Source organism: Pelophylax lessonae, assembly GCF_965119305.1.
Source record: "Pelophylax lessonae genome assembly, chromosome: 7".
NCBI classification, from domain to species: Eukaryota; Metazoa; Chordata; class Amphibia; order Anura; family Ranidae; genus Pelophylax; species Pelophylax lessonae.
The window spans coordinates 77,320,482-77,334,018 of record NC_138774.1 but is presented as its reverse complement, the minus strand read 5'-3'; the positions used below and the strand labels follow the sequence as shown (position 1 = coordinate 77,334,018).

General features: G+C 46.6%; 1 protein-coding gene across 1 annotated transcript in view; it reads right to left on the bottom strand.

The window, feature by feature from the left end:
* Positions 1-13,537, bottom strand: part of RYR1 (ryanodine receptor 1) — a 359,853-nt gene that overhangs the window by 113,831 nt on the left and 232,485 nt on the right. The window contains exons 59-60 of the mRNA XM_082264106.1: positions 1,157-1,224; positions 541-662 (exon numbers count right to left, since the gene is read on the bottom strand). Coding sequence (XP_082120232.1) covers positions 541-662; positions 1,157-1,224 — 190 coding nt within the window. The remainder of the gene's footprint in view (positions 1-540; positions 663-1,156; positions 1,225-13,537) is intronic.

Below are 13,537 nucleotides of genomic sequence, written 5' to 3'. Positions count from 1 at the left end.
TTGACCAGCTGAGTGTAGATGAGGCAGGGTGTGTGCTAATGAGATCAGCTGGTCAACTCCTTTCTGTGTCATGACCTAAAGTCTGTCCAGGAAGTAAGGCAGAAGCAATCAAGCAGTGTGTTTAAAAAGCTGTTTTAGTTTTGCAAAATAAATACATTAATTCTATATTGGTACATAGGGGAGCTGGAATTTAGAGAAAAAAAAAAAGTTAAAAAAGTTAAACCTTAGCCTTTAAAATAAAAACATTTTGGCTTTATATAGATTTTCAATCAAACCCTTACAATTAACCCCTAAGTCTTTCTTGAACTGCACCTATGCCCTTCACCTATGCCCTAAATACAGCACATGAAAATCCTCATGCTCATCTTTTCTAATGTAGTCTTTATTATATTTTTGGTTTATGCAGTGCCTTTTTTAAAATTTAGTGATTGCTATTTTAGATACTAAATTGAATATGTTTCTACCCCAAATATTCCTTCATTTTATATACCAATATGACCTCAGTTGTGTATAACACTGGTAATATCACCCCATGCTGACCTGGCAATCATCTCTTTCTCCTTATTGGAGGCATGACCCCCGCTGCCCAGGACTTTGGCTGGTGTAGACAAGAAGTAGAGACAATGGTTCGTGAAGTACTGGTTGATTAATGGAAGAAGGATCTATGGGAAGAAGAAAAGCGTCATTGGCACAAACTTAGGTTATTTTCACAGCAGAGGTAAAATAGAGAAACATATTTTTAATAAAAAAAATAAAGAATAAAGAGGACGTGCAACTGATAAACACATGAAAAAAACACTTTTTTTATTTTTATATCCATTACTTCTTATTTTTAATATAGACAATACTAGAACAGTGTACAAGATTGGTCAGGTTGATACAAAGAAAAGCCAATATGTCTTAAGCTTGATCTAATTTAAAAGGAAAAAACCCTTCCTGATTGGACATCCTGCAACCCTTTTATAAACATTAGTGGCCCTTTATATATATATACTTATGAAAATGCATCCACATTTTTTAAACAATATACAGAGTCTAAATAAATTGTGTAGTGAGTCTGCCAGAACAAATGATATCAATAGAATTACTTTGTAAGAAACCATAGCTTGTCTCTTCTTGCAGCAGAAAAATTACAGGACACAAGACACAATCTCACCTTGGCAAAGAATTTGATTTCCCTTTCATGTGGAGACTTCTCTACCCTTCCACTGCTCACAACGGCCTCTAAAAACACAGCAGAGTATATTAGTTTAGAGTTTAAATATACATGGAGGATGGTACATGTTCTTATTACTGTTATAAATATTAATAACGTCATCTATCCTGCCGCAATATTTCTGACTCTACTTACCTGAAGTTGTTCCCCAGTCTCCGCTGATCCTTCGGGTACCATGTCCCTGCCGAAGTGGACCACGGATGCCGGCTCCCAGCTTGCTAAATTCCGCCGGCAGGAACCGGCTCCACATGCCGAAGATGGCGCCGGCCCCTCCTCCACGTCGGAACACGCGGCGGCGGATACAGCTAAGGTGCTGGATGCTATTTCATTATGCCAGAGTACCCTCACCTCAAAAAATCGCGGAGGTTAAGATAGACATATGGTTGATCCGGCAGGATATGTCCAAACTGCGGGACTGGGATACGGAGGCCGAGACCCGCATCAGCGCGGCTGAGGACGTCTTGCACTCCCTGCAGCACTCCGCGGAGGAGCTTACATGTCAGATTCAGCAGCTCCACTCCAAGCAAAACGACATGGAGAATCGTCTACGGTGTTGTAATCTCCGCTTCATTGGCTTACCTGAGTGGGCTGAGGGTGTCGACCCGGCCAGCTTCCTGGAAGATTTACTCCTTACCACCTATGGTCGTGAGTCCTTCTCGGTGATGTTTGCAGTGGAGAGGGCCCACCGCATCCCGGCGCGGCCTCCCCCTTCTGAAGCCCTGGCCCGCACGTTTATAGCTAAATTCCTCAATTTCAGGGACAGGGATAAGATTCTCCGCCTCTCCAGGGAAAAGGGGAACATCCCTTATCAAAATGGACATGTCGCAGTTTTCACGGATTTTTCCAATGAAGTCCAACCACTGCGAGCCCGCTTACAGGAGGTTAAACGCCGCATGAGGACACTACACCTAAAATATGCCATGTTGTAGCCGGCCCGGCTTTGGGTGGAAATAGATGACTGCATCCAGTTCTTTGAGGACCCTGCCTTGACCACGGACTGGCTGGATCGGCGCAACGTTGATCCTGCTTGAGGATTCTCTCCCTATTGGGGCTTTAGACCCCCCACCTCTTCCTGATGCTCCTGCTGGGCAGAGGGGGTTGCCATTTGTTATGACTGTATGATCGGTTTGCCCAATATCCCCTCTCCGCCTGCTTTTTAGGTGCCTTGCTATTATGATTATGATGAGGCGTTTTTTTTGGGCGTCTTTGGAGGCAGGCATAACATCAGAACTTCTGTATAGGGGTATATATACATACACACTTATATGTATTTACACACATATAGGTGTGATAGGAGCGAAGTCCTATGCCTGCTAATTATTCCTGGGTGATTTCAATACTGTTCTGAATCCGGGCCTAGATAGGCTGGGGCAGTCCGGCGCCGCTTCCTACCCTTCCCGTGATACCCGTTTTGCCCGTCTGCAGATGGATTTTGCCCTTGTGGACATTTGGAGACACCTCTACCCTACTCGCAAGGCATACTCATGTTTCTCTCCGACTCACTCTTCCATGTCCCTCATAGATCTCATTCTGGTCTCCCGGGACCTCCTCCCTGGGGTGCAGGGGACGAGCTTCTGTCCGCGTATCCTGTCTGACCATGCCCCATATTGTGTTACCCTCCGTAGAACTATCATGCCCCCTACCCCGACTTGGAGACTAAACCCCTTCTGGTTGACCATTCTGACGGATCTTGCTAAGCTGGCGGGTGAATGGCAATTCCACTTTAGTTCCGATGCGGGCACTGCCTCTCCCCTGCTTGTCTGGGACATGTTCAAAAAACATTGCCGACGTTTGCTGAGCGAGCATATCAATAGACACAAGCGTACGTCCGAGACGTCTTACGTTCAGGTACTGGCCCGGCTCCACGAGCTGGAGGATAGATACATGGAGGCCCCTTCCCCTGCTAGCTTGGCCGACCTTAAATTGCAATCCCGAGTGACTGAACAGCTGTGCTTTGAGAAGGCCAAACGACATGTGTTCTTTGCTAAACAGCGGCTGTTCGAGCATGGAGAGCGACTGGGACGGTTACTGGCTTATCTCGCTCATCTTGACTCTAGGCCCCCTGTTGTGATCTCGTTGCACTCCCCCTCTGTGGGCCTTGTGACGGAACCGACTGCAGTAGCGGCTGAGTTCGCCACTTTCTTCAGAGAGGTTTATGAGACTAGGGCGGAGTACTCCCCTCAAGAGCTCGCTACGTTTCTTGACGAATTTACTTTCCCTACCCTGACCGATTCACAGCTTAGGACTCTAGAGGCCCCTATTACGGAGGAGGATATTGTGATTGCGCTGTCTCTCTTTGCACGCTCTAAGGCTCCAGGATCTACCGATTGAATTCTATCAAACATTTCCAGACACGTTGGTTCCTAGGCTTCTTGAACTGTACCAGGTGGTATTTGAGGCTAACACTTTACCGGACTCTATGAAGGAGGCGCTTATTGTGCTGATTCCTAAACCAGGTAAGGACCCTCATCAGCCAGATTCGTACAGACCGATATCTTTATTTCAGACGGATGTTAAAATCCTAGCCAAGATTTTGGCCCTGCGCTTGAACAAGGTGATTCTTTCGCTTGTGCATGCGGACCAAACTGGGTTCATGCCCGCAAAGAATACTGCGTTCAACACCAGGCGTTTACATATGAACATCCAGGCTTCTCATTCACAGATTGGCACCAGGGTGGTGGTATCATTAGATGCGACCAAGGCATTTGACTTGGTCGAATGGCCCTACCTGTGGCAGTGCCTACGCTGCTTTGGCCCCAATTTTATTAAATGGCTTTCCATATTATATACCTCCCCGAGATCATGGGTGGTAGCAAATGGGTGGACCTCTGCCGCCTTCCCCCTTTCTAGGGGGACGCGCCAGGGGTGCCCCATTTCTCCCCCATTGTATGCCTTGGCGGTTGAACCTCTGGCTATGGCTATGGCTTTGAGAAATCACCCTGGTGTCACTGGACTGTGTTCCAGTTCCCTGGAAGAGAAGGTTGGCTTATATGCCGATGATATGATTCTGTACCTCGCTGACTCTGGGCCTTCCCTTGCTAACGCCCTCCGCCTTATTGAGAGCTTTGGGACCTTCTCTGGTTTGAAGATCAATTGGGACAAGTCCCAGATCCTTCCTATCGATATCTTCCCCCCTCTGGTGGAGCAGGCTTCCATGCCTTTGCAGAGGGTTAGCTCGATTAGGTATTTGGGGATCCAGGTATCCCGGGATTTGTCGGAGTTCATCCCTATGAATGTCGAGCCCCTGATTTCACTGACCAAGAGCAGGCTGCAAGTCTGGTCTAAGCTACCGCTGGGAGTTATGGGCCGCATTGGCTTGGTAAAAATGATCATGTTACCTAAGATTTTATATGTCCTCTGGCATTCGCCGGTTTATATTCAGTTGAAGTATTTCAGGGTCCTAAAGTCTATCCTGAAGTCCTTCATCTGGGGATCTGCCAGGCACAAGTTGTCTTGGAGGGCTCTGAAGTGCCCCACTGCCTTGGGAGGCCTGGCGGTCCCTGATCTTAGTTTATACTACATAGCGGCGCAGTTGTCACATTTCTTTTACTTTGATAAGAATGACAGGCACCGGTATGAGTCTCTCGTCTGTGCGGGGTCTCCCGGCGACTTTCCCCATCCCTTTTGTGACATCCTGAGAGGCCTTAGGGGCACAGTTGGTGGCCCTGGTAGACTCACTCTTGCATTTCACAATAAGAGGATCTGGGACTTGGCGGCTGTGAAATTAGGCTGCTCTCTTTTTCATGACGATACGCCCCTGTGGTTCAAAAGACACCTGCGGGAACTAACGCTGGTTCCTGATCCACGGATCTGGATACAGTACGGTATCTATCAGCTGTCCCATGTTCTTCATAGCGGACGTCTTAAACAGTTTGATCAATTGAAGACTGAGTTTCGATTACCGAACTCCATGTTCTTCCGGTTCCTTCAGTTGTGTCATGCCCTACACACTCAGTTTGATGGCACTTACCCCCACTTATAACCTTTGGACGTCCTGCTGGTAATGAAGGGAGATGAACCAACGAAATTTATATCTATGTTTTATGATTTGCTTCTCACTCCATCAGCGACACAGCTGGCATATTCTCTCAAGCCTACTTGGGAGGAGTGTGCTGAGGAGATGGATGATGAGGACTGGAGTGAGGTGCTGGAGGTGGGTAAATTGGTGTCTCCAAAGATGTCTGATAGGCTAACACAAACCAATATCCTACACAGGGCCTAACTTAACCCCTGTCAGAATGCCTAAATTTGACCCGTCCCGCAGCCCGGACTGTCCCAAATGCCTCTTATCCTCTGGCACCTTTGAACATCTGATCTGGCAATGCCCTTGTGTCAACTGTTTCTGGCAACAGGTGGTGCGGTTTCTGCACGACCAGATGGGATCTCCGGTCTCACTGGATCCTCGGCAATGCCTCTTGGGACTATTTCCAGATTTGAAAGTGGACAAAAACTCGCTGAAATTTCTACATGAAACGTTATTTAGTGCTCGGAAAATGTTGGCTCGGAGCTGGATGCAATCCTCGCCCCCTACTTTGGCTGCGTGGATTGCTGAGGTGCATGCTACTATGCCATATATGAAGCTTATTTACAATAATAGGGGGTGCCCTACTAAATATAATAAGATTTGGGACAGGTGGCTACAGTCGCCTCAGACATGCTCTACTTGATGAGTCTATATACCTGCTATGTGCCATGTGTGAGACCCTTATGCCTAGAATGTACCAGTCATAGTGTTTTTCTTTGCTTTGTGCATTTTGTGAGGCTGGGTTGGACCATTTGGGCCGATGGGGGACCCTTTTCCCTGATTTTGTTTGGGAATTTTTAATTTTTTTTCCTTCTTTCTTTTCAAGATGTTTTACGTTGCCTTTTTGTTACTGTACGGTTGTTTATGCTTTATATCATGCTTGACTCTTGACAATTGCTGTACTTCTGAACAGTTTAATAAACTTTGTTTTTTAATTAAAAAAAATATATTAATAACGTAAAAGATAAAGCAGTTGGATCATGTTGGTATACGGATAAATTACTAATGTTTATCATATCTAAATTTGCAGAAGCACTTGTTTACAGAGAATAGACAATCATGGGGGATTAATAAAGAGTGTAAAAGACACTCTTTTTATAACTCCCATGTGCCTCCACCTGATGGTGCAGGTGACAGACTCATGTACCAGATTCATGGTCACGCACCAAGTGTGAAGGTGCATTGAGACAGGAGTGTCTAATATGGACACACCATCCTCAGTGCAACTGTGCTTCCTCCCTGCTGGTGCGCCTGTTAGACAGAACAGTGGAGGGGAGTTTTGTATTGGGGGGAGTGAAAGCCTGATAGAGATTCACAGACACAAGTTTCCCTTTAGGTCTGCTCCCCTTGTGATTGACAGCAGTCAGCAAGCAGATCCTTAGCTAATAGACAGCCTGCTGTTAACTATTGAATATGCCCACTGAATGCTCTGAATAATGAAACAAAATTCATCCGAATTTCAAATTGAAATTTACATTGAGTTCCATTGGAATTCGAACTGTAAACATATTTCTAAAATCAAAAACTGTATGTGTTATTAGAGTACTATTTTTAAACAATGCTGTTTTTGTTAAGCCAACGATGTTTTACAGAGTCATTGTAATCATTTAATGAAGATTTTTCTTTTGTTTGTTCACTTTGCTGCATTCGAATCTAAAAAAAATCTAAAATTTTCAATTCAACCAATTTGAAATTTATCAGAATTTATCGAAATAAAATCAGTAAATTCAAAGAAAATTTGAAAAAGACATACAATTAAATTATGAATACGAATCCTGAATACAAATTGAACACATCAATGGAATTTAACAAAATATAACTAGATAAAGGAATCTAAATGTTTACTACCACTGCAGAATGACTGGCTGCTAGGAAACTGTCAGCTGTAAAGCCGACGGGGTCCTAAATAACCAGTGACAGGGAGAGGGTAGCAGCTGCAACTATGCCACTCTGCTACACTGTGTACAAATACAGGCACAGTGCCTGTCTCTGTACACCAAGTTAGAGTAGGTCTTAATTACCACCAGTTTTACTATCTATGAACAGGAGGTAATTATTTTCTTTTTTTTATTTGATGCAATAAAGAGGAAGTAAGCTCTGCAATCTCTATGGTGCTTTTCATCTATCTTGTTCTACTCACTTTTTAGCAAGCATCACATAGTCTAATCCAGCAACAATCGCCTATTACTTACTTTTTTTCAACTTTTAACCACTTTAAGACCGGAAGGATTTGCCCCCTTAATGACCAGGCCACTTTTTTCAAATTGGCACTGCATGACTTTAACTGACAATTGCGCCGTCGTGTGACACTGCACCCAAACGACATTTAGGTCCTTTTTTCCCCACAAATAGAGATTTCTTTTGGTGGTATTTGATCACCTGTGCAATTTTTATTTTTTGCGCTATACACAAAAAAATAGTGACAAGTCTGAAAAAAAATCTATATTTCCTGACAGACTCCATGGCAGCATACGTATCGGGTTTGGCCCCCGCCTCCAAACCTACCCATAGGACCTCACTCCCATAAATCTTTGCTCCTGTTCAGCACACGTGTTCTTTTTTTGTCCTCCAAAGGATTACCTGATATCCTACCTGAAGATGGATTCCGGGTGATGGATGGCTCTACCAGTCGGGTATTGAGCTCTCCAATAAGCCCCAGCTGCTGCGGGGTATGGAGTAGGGGCGAAGATGTATGCAGCCTTGGCCAAAAAGCCCAGCTGCTGCGGGTGGCCGGTACCCTAGAATGTGATAAGTCTGGTGTGTGCATCCATCCCTGGTGATCTGCGGTTTGTGAGTAACAAAGTCCTCCATGGCAGCTATTTGTGTATTATTTGCTCATATATCGCCTTTTTTGTTCTTACCTGTTTTTTTCCTGCTTTCCCTGGTGGCTAGTGGTCCGGGGCCGGTCAGCGATTCACTTCCTGACCGGCCGCCGGTGCGGTATGCTACTGCGCATGTGCGGCGCCTTGGGAACGAGGCTTGGCTCTCGCGCATGCGCAGTAAGAGCACGGCGCATGCGCAGTAAGTCGGCGTCGGTGGCGATCGCTGATGACGTCACCAGGCGCCATATTTAAACCCCAGAACTGTCAGCAGTGTTGTGTTTATACACACTGCTGATACTGAGTGTACTTTATACTGCAGCTGATCGTTTTTGGACTCCTGCTGTTCGCTGCCGCTCTGCCTGGTATCCTCCTGGTTCCTGGTGAGTAACTGGCCCCAGTTTGGGAGCGCCCCCCCCCCCCCTCTTTTTGCTTCATGTTTTCTGACATTGCTGTCCGGCTCACCCCTGTAGGTCAGCACCAGAATGGAAGCTACTTTGCCCTCCGGTGGTCAGCCCGCCCCTAACAGGTATTGGGGGCTTCTTAGTGGGGGTGCGGGTTATAGTAGGTGGGGGTTGGAACTTAAGTGTTCCTAGCTTCCTGTCTGTTTTTTCTTTGTTTCTTTTGTTTTCAGCCCTCCTCGTTCAGAGACTAGGCACTCTTCTCAAAGAAGCGAAAGGCGTTCGAGTTCTCGCCACCGGCACTCTACAGGGAGTCCCGTTCGGGCTCCCATCATCGTAAGGCGTCCACTTCAGCCAGCCACTCACGGAGACCTGACAAAGCAGGTTGCAGGGGCTGTGGCGCCAGTGTCCCGGAAAGGAAGTCCTTCTGTGACGGATGTTTCTCCCAGGCTGCGGGAGAAAGGGATACTTCCGATCAACGCATTGAGGCTTTGGTCAAGAGGGTAGTGAAGGACTCTTTGGCCGAGATGGGTGTCAGTCGTTCTCAAGACACTGCAACGGCTTCCCCAAGTCCTTCCCCTGTAGCACTTCAAGTACAGGAAGATTTTGAGTCGGCCCACACAAGCCATCAGTCGATGCTCTTGTCAGGTAGCGACTCTGAAGATGAGGATCCCTGCCTGGGTTTCGAATATACTTTGGTGCCTTCCCTGGTTAAAGCGATCAGAGAGACCTTAAACTGGGAGGAGTCAGCTGTTCCCCCTCCCAAACAAAAGAAGTACTTTAAACAGCTCAATAAGGAGCGTGTTAATTTTCCCTTTCTGGGAGAGTTGGGAGAAATTATATCGGAGGAGTGGAGAAAGGTGGAACGAAAGAATTCCTTAGTATCCAAGATGGCGAAACTATACCCCTTCAAAGAGGAAGATGTGAAAAATCTTGAGTCTCCTCCTCTAGTAGACGCAGCAGTCATGAGACTGGTCAAGCATGTGACCCTTCCCTTAGAGGATACGGTCTCATTTAAAGACCCGTTGGACCGAAGGATGGACTCCGATTTGAAAAGAATCTACCTCACAGCAGGTATGGCCTGCAAGCCAGTCCTGGCTTTAGCCGCTCTATCCAAGGCTATGGAATCTTGGGCTGATGTGGTAGATGAATCGGTCAGATCGGTGTCGGAAGAGGTGGCCAGAAGTGCCCCAATCCAGGAGCTTAGGCTGGCCTCGTCGTTCCTTGGGGAGGCTTCCATAGACCTGATCCGTCTATTGGCAAGAGTTATGCTGTCCTCAGTCACAGCTAAGAGAGCCCTTTGGCTCCGCCCTTGGGTTGCGGATCCGGCATCAAAGCAAGTTTGGTGCCGTATTCCCTTTGAGGGGTCCTCCCTTTTCGGGAACAAACTCGATGAGGCCAAAACTCGGGCTACGGGCGGTAAGTCTGGGTTTCTTCCCCAGGATCGGCGCCAGTTCAACATCAAGAAAGGACAGCCTACTAGGAAGTTCATTCCTGACCAGGCCAGGGAGGCTCGTTCTTATAGACCTGGTCGTGAATTCAACCGAAACTGGAGATCCAGACAGTCTTCCAGGAAGACGACAAAGAATGTCTCCTCAGGGGACCGCGAGCCCACTAAGTCTTTTTGAAGGTGGGCCCGCTCAGGCATGTCAAGTGGGTGCGCGTCTACGCTCCTTCTGTCATGTCTGGGCGGCTTTGATTCAGGACCCCTGGGCTGTCAGGACGGTGTCCTCAGGCCACAAGTGGGTCTTCAAGGAGATGCCAGGCTCAAGGTTCCTGCCTACTGCCATACCATTCCTAGAAGAAAGGCGTCAGATTTTATTTTCTTACGTCGAATCTCTCATTGCTCAAGGGGCTGTCATCTCCATTCCAGAGTCCGAGCGAGGCCAAGGAATATACTCTCCGCTTTTTCTGGTCCAAAAGAAAAACGGATCATGGAGACCAGTCATAGATTTGACCTTTTTGAACAAATTTATAAAAAAAGAAAGGTTCAAAATGGAGACCCTGTTGTCCATACAGCAATCAGTCCAGCCGGCCGATTGGATGGTGTCCATCGACTTGAAGGACGCTTACTTTCATGTCCCTGTGGATGAAGATTTTCAAAGGTTTCTCCGGTTCGAAGTGGGAGGATTACATCTTCAATTTATCTGTCTCCCATTCGGGCTCTCAACATCTCCACGGACCTTTTCAAAAATCTTATTGGCCGTGGTAGCCCTACTGAGATTGAGAGGTATCCGACTTCACCATTATTTGGACAATCTCCTCCTGTTGTCCCAAGACAGAGATCAACTATTAATTCATCTGGAGCAGGTTGTGTTCACTCTCCAGAAGTTTGGATGGTTACTCAACGAGGAGAAGAGCCACTTGATTCCAACTCAGTCCCTGGTCTACTTGGGCGCCCTGTTCGACACAGAGAAGGCGATTATCTCCCTTCTAGAGGAGAAAATAGGGACACTCCGAGACAGGGTTCGCTTTGCCCTCTCATCCTCTCATCTTCAGGCACGTCAATGCCTGAAGGTGGTCGGGACTATGGTCGCAGTAGTCCCCATGGTGAAGTGGGCCCTGTGGAGGATGAGACCCTTTCAGAAGGGATTCCTACAGCAGTGCGATACGTGGCATCTGGATCAACGCATCTTCTTAACCCCTTCCATGAGAGCGAGTCTCCCCTGGTGGTTATGCAGAGACCACCTGCTGAACTGCCACTCTCTGAAGCCAGCTCCGTGGGTAGTGATCACCTCGGACGCCAGCAACATAGGCTGGGGTGCCCACTGTCTGTCGGAGGTGGCGCAGGGCAGGTGGGAGTTTTCCACTCGGGGGATAGTGTCCAACATACTGGAACTCCGAGCAGCATTCCAAGCTCTACGAGCATTTTCTCATCTAACAAAGGACCAACCTGTCATGCTACGTCTGGACAACACCTCAGCAGTAGCATACGTCAGGAAGCAGGGGGGAACGCGCAGCTGGTCCCTATTGAGGGAAGTGGAACCGATTATGTCCTGGGCACAAAGAAATCTCTTGAATCTTTCAGCGGTTTATGTTCCAGGAGTCCAGAATGTCAAAGCAGACTTCCTGTCCAGAGTGGACCAGGACAACAACGAGTGGTCCCTTCACAGGGAAACATTCGACTGGATCCTAAAATTGGGGTTCTCTCCAGAAGTAGACCTCTTCGCCTCCCCCTGCAACTACAAACTGCCGAAGTACTATACAAGATTCAGAGATCCCCAAGCATTAGGGATGGATGCACTCTCGGATCAGTGGAGATTCCACAGGGCATACGCCTTCCCACCAATTCCGATTGTGTTACAGTTTCTTCGGAGACTCAGGTCGGAGCCAGTGGAGGTAGTGGCGGTGATTCCCTTCTGGCCGAACAGGCCATGGTTTCCCCTTCTGACGCTACTCAGTGTCCAAGACCCAATCCCGCTACCCTTCAGACCGGATCTGTTGTCCCAGGGGTCTGTACTCCATCCATGCCCGGCCCGTCTACATCTGAGGGTCTGGATGTTGAAAGGAGGAGGTTACAGGCTTTAGGCTGTCCGGAAACGGCGATTTCTACGTTACTCAGTACCAGAAGAAACTCAACGAACAGAGTTTATCAGAGAATCTGGGCAAAGTTTTCTTCACAGTTGGCTGCAAGGCCTGATCCTCAATCTTCCATTAAGATCCAGGATGTATTGAGCTTTCTGCAATCAGGATTGGATTTGCCGCTATCGGTGAGTTCGCTCAGAGTCCAGGTTTCGGCTATTTCAGCTTTCACGGGGATCTCCTGGGCCAGTCATGCCTTAATACGTCAATTCTTTAAAGGAGCAGTAAGAATTAGACCTCAAAGAAAACCTAGGTTTCCCAAGTGGGATCTGCCTCTAGTTCTGGATTTCCTGTCAGATCGGATACAAGACATGTCCGAATCCATGAACATAAGGGAACTTACTCTGATAACAGTATTTCTGGTAGCTGTAACCTCAGCAAAAAGAGTGTCAGAAATTGGGTCCTTCGGGGCACAAGAGCCTTTCTTAACATTTTTTCCTGACAGAGTGGTGCTCATTCCCATGCTGGATGCAAGACCAAAAAGGACTTCTGTCTTCCATGAAAACATCGAAACAGTGTTACCAACCTTTAGACAGGAAGAAGAATCCTCGGTTCATCCGCTGGATGTTGGGAAGTGTATTAAGAAATATTTGGAAGTCACTTCTTCTTTTAGAAAATCGGAACATCTTTTCGTTACCTTCTATGGTAAAAACAAAGGTTCAAGGGCCTCGACGAGATCTATTTCCTCTTGGATCATTCAGACCATCCAGTGGGCTTATAGGGCTGAACAGGAGCAAAGATTTATGGGAGTGAGGTCCTATGGGTAGGTTTGGAGGCGGGGCCAAACCCGATACGTATGCTGCCATGGAGTCCATCAGGAAAGGAAAATTACGGTAAGTATTTGATATAAATTTTCAGTTTTTTTCACATTCTGCTATATAACATTCTCAAAAAAAAAATTAAAAATCAAAATTTTTTAACATTTTAGGCCAATTTGTTTTCTGCTACATATTTTTGGTAAAAAAAAAAAAATAGCAATAAGCGTTTTGATTGGTTTGCGCAAAAGTTATCGCGTCTACTAACTACGGGAAAGACTTATGTAATTTTTATTGTTTTTTTTTTTTTTTACTAGTAATGGTGGCGATCTGCGATAGGATTCATATATACAGTACTTTAGGAACCACCTGATTCTGCCGCATTTTGGCAAAGTTACCAAAATGAACGGTAGGGATTTTTTAAATTTGGTGCAGACCATTTTAATGGAGAAGTATAGCTAAAGCTATTTTAGGCTGTACTACTCTTGGGGATCACAGGAGTGCAGTTCGTTCTGCACTCTTGTGACCTGTTTTTAGCTGACAGTGGGCTAAAGCTCGCTATCAGCTGATGTCACTTAGTCGGTCCAGGCTTGGGAAAGATGCTAACTTTACAGTCAGGATGCACCCAGATGCCTAGACTGGCAGCTGGCTGAGTCACTTTTGAAGAAGCACGTTTTCACTGTGAAATGCGTCAACAGTTTAAAACAGACCGACCACCCCAACAGATTATATTTATCTTC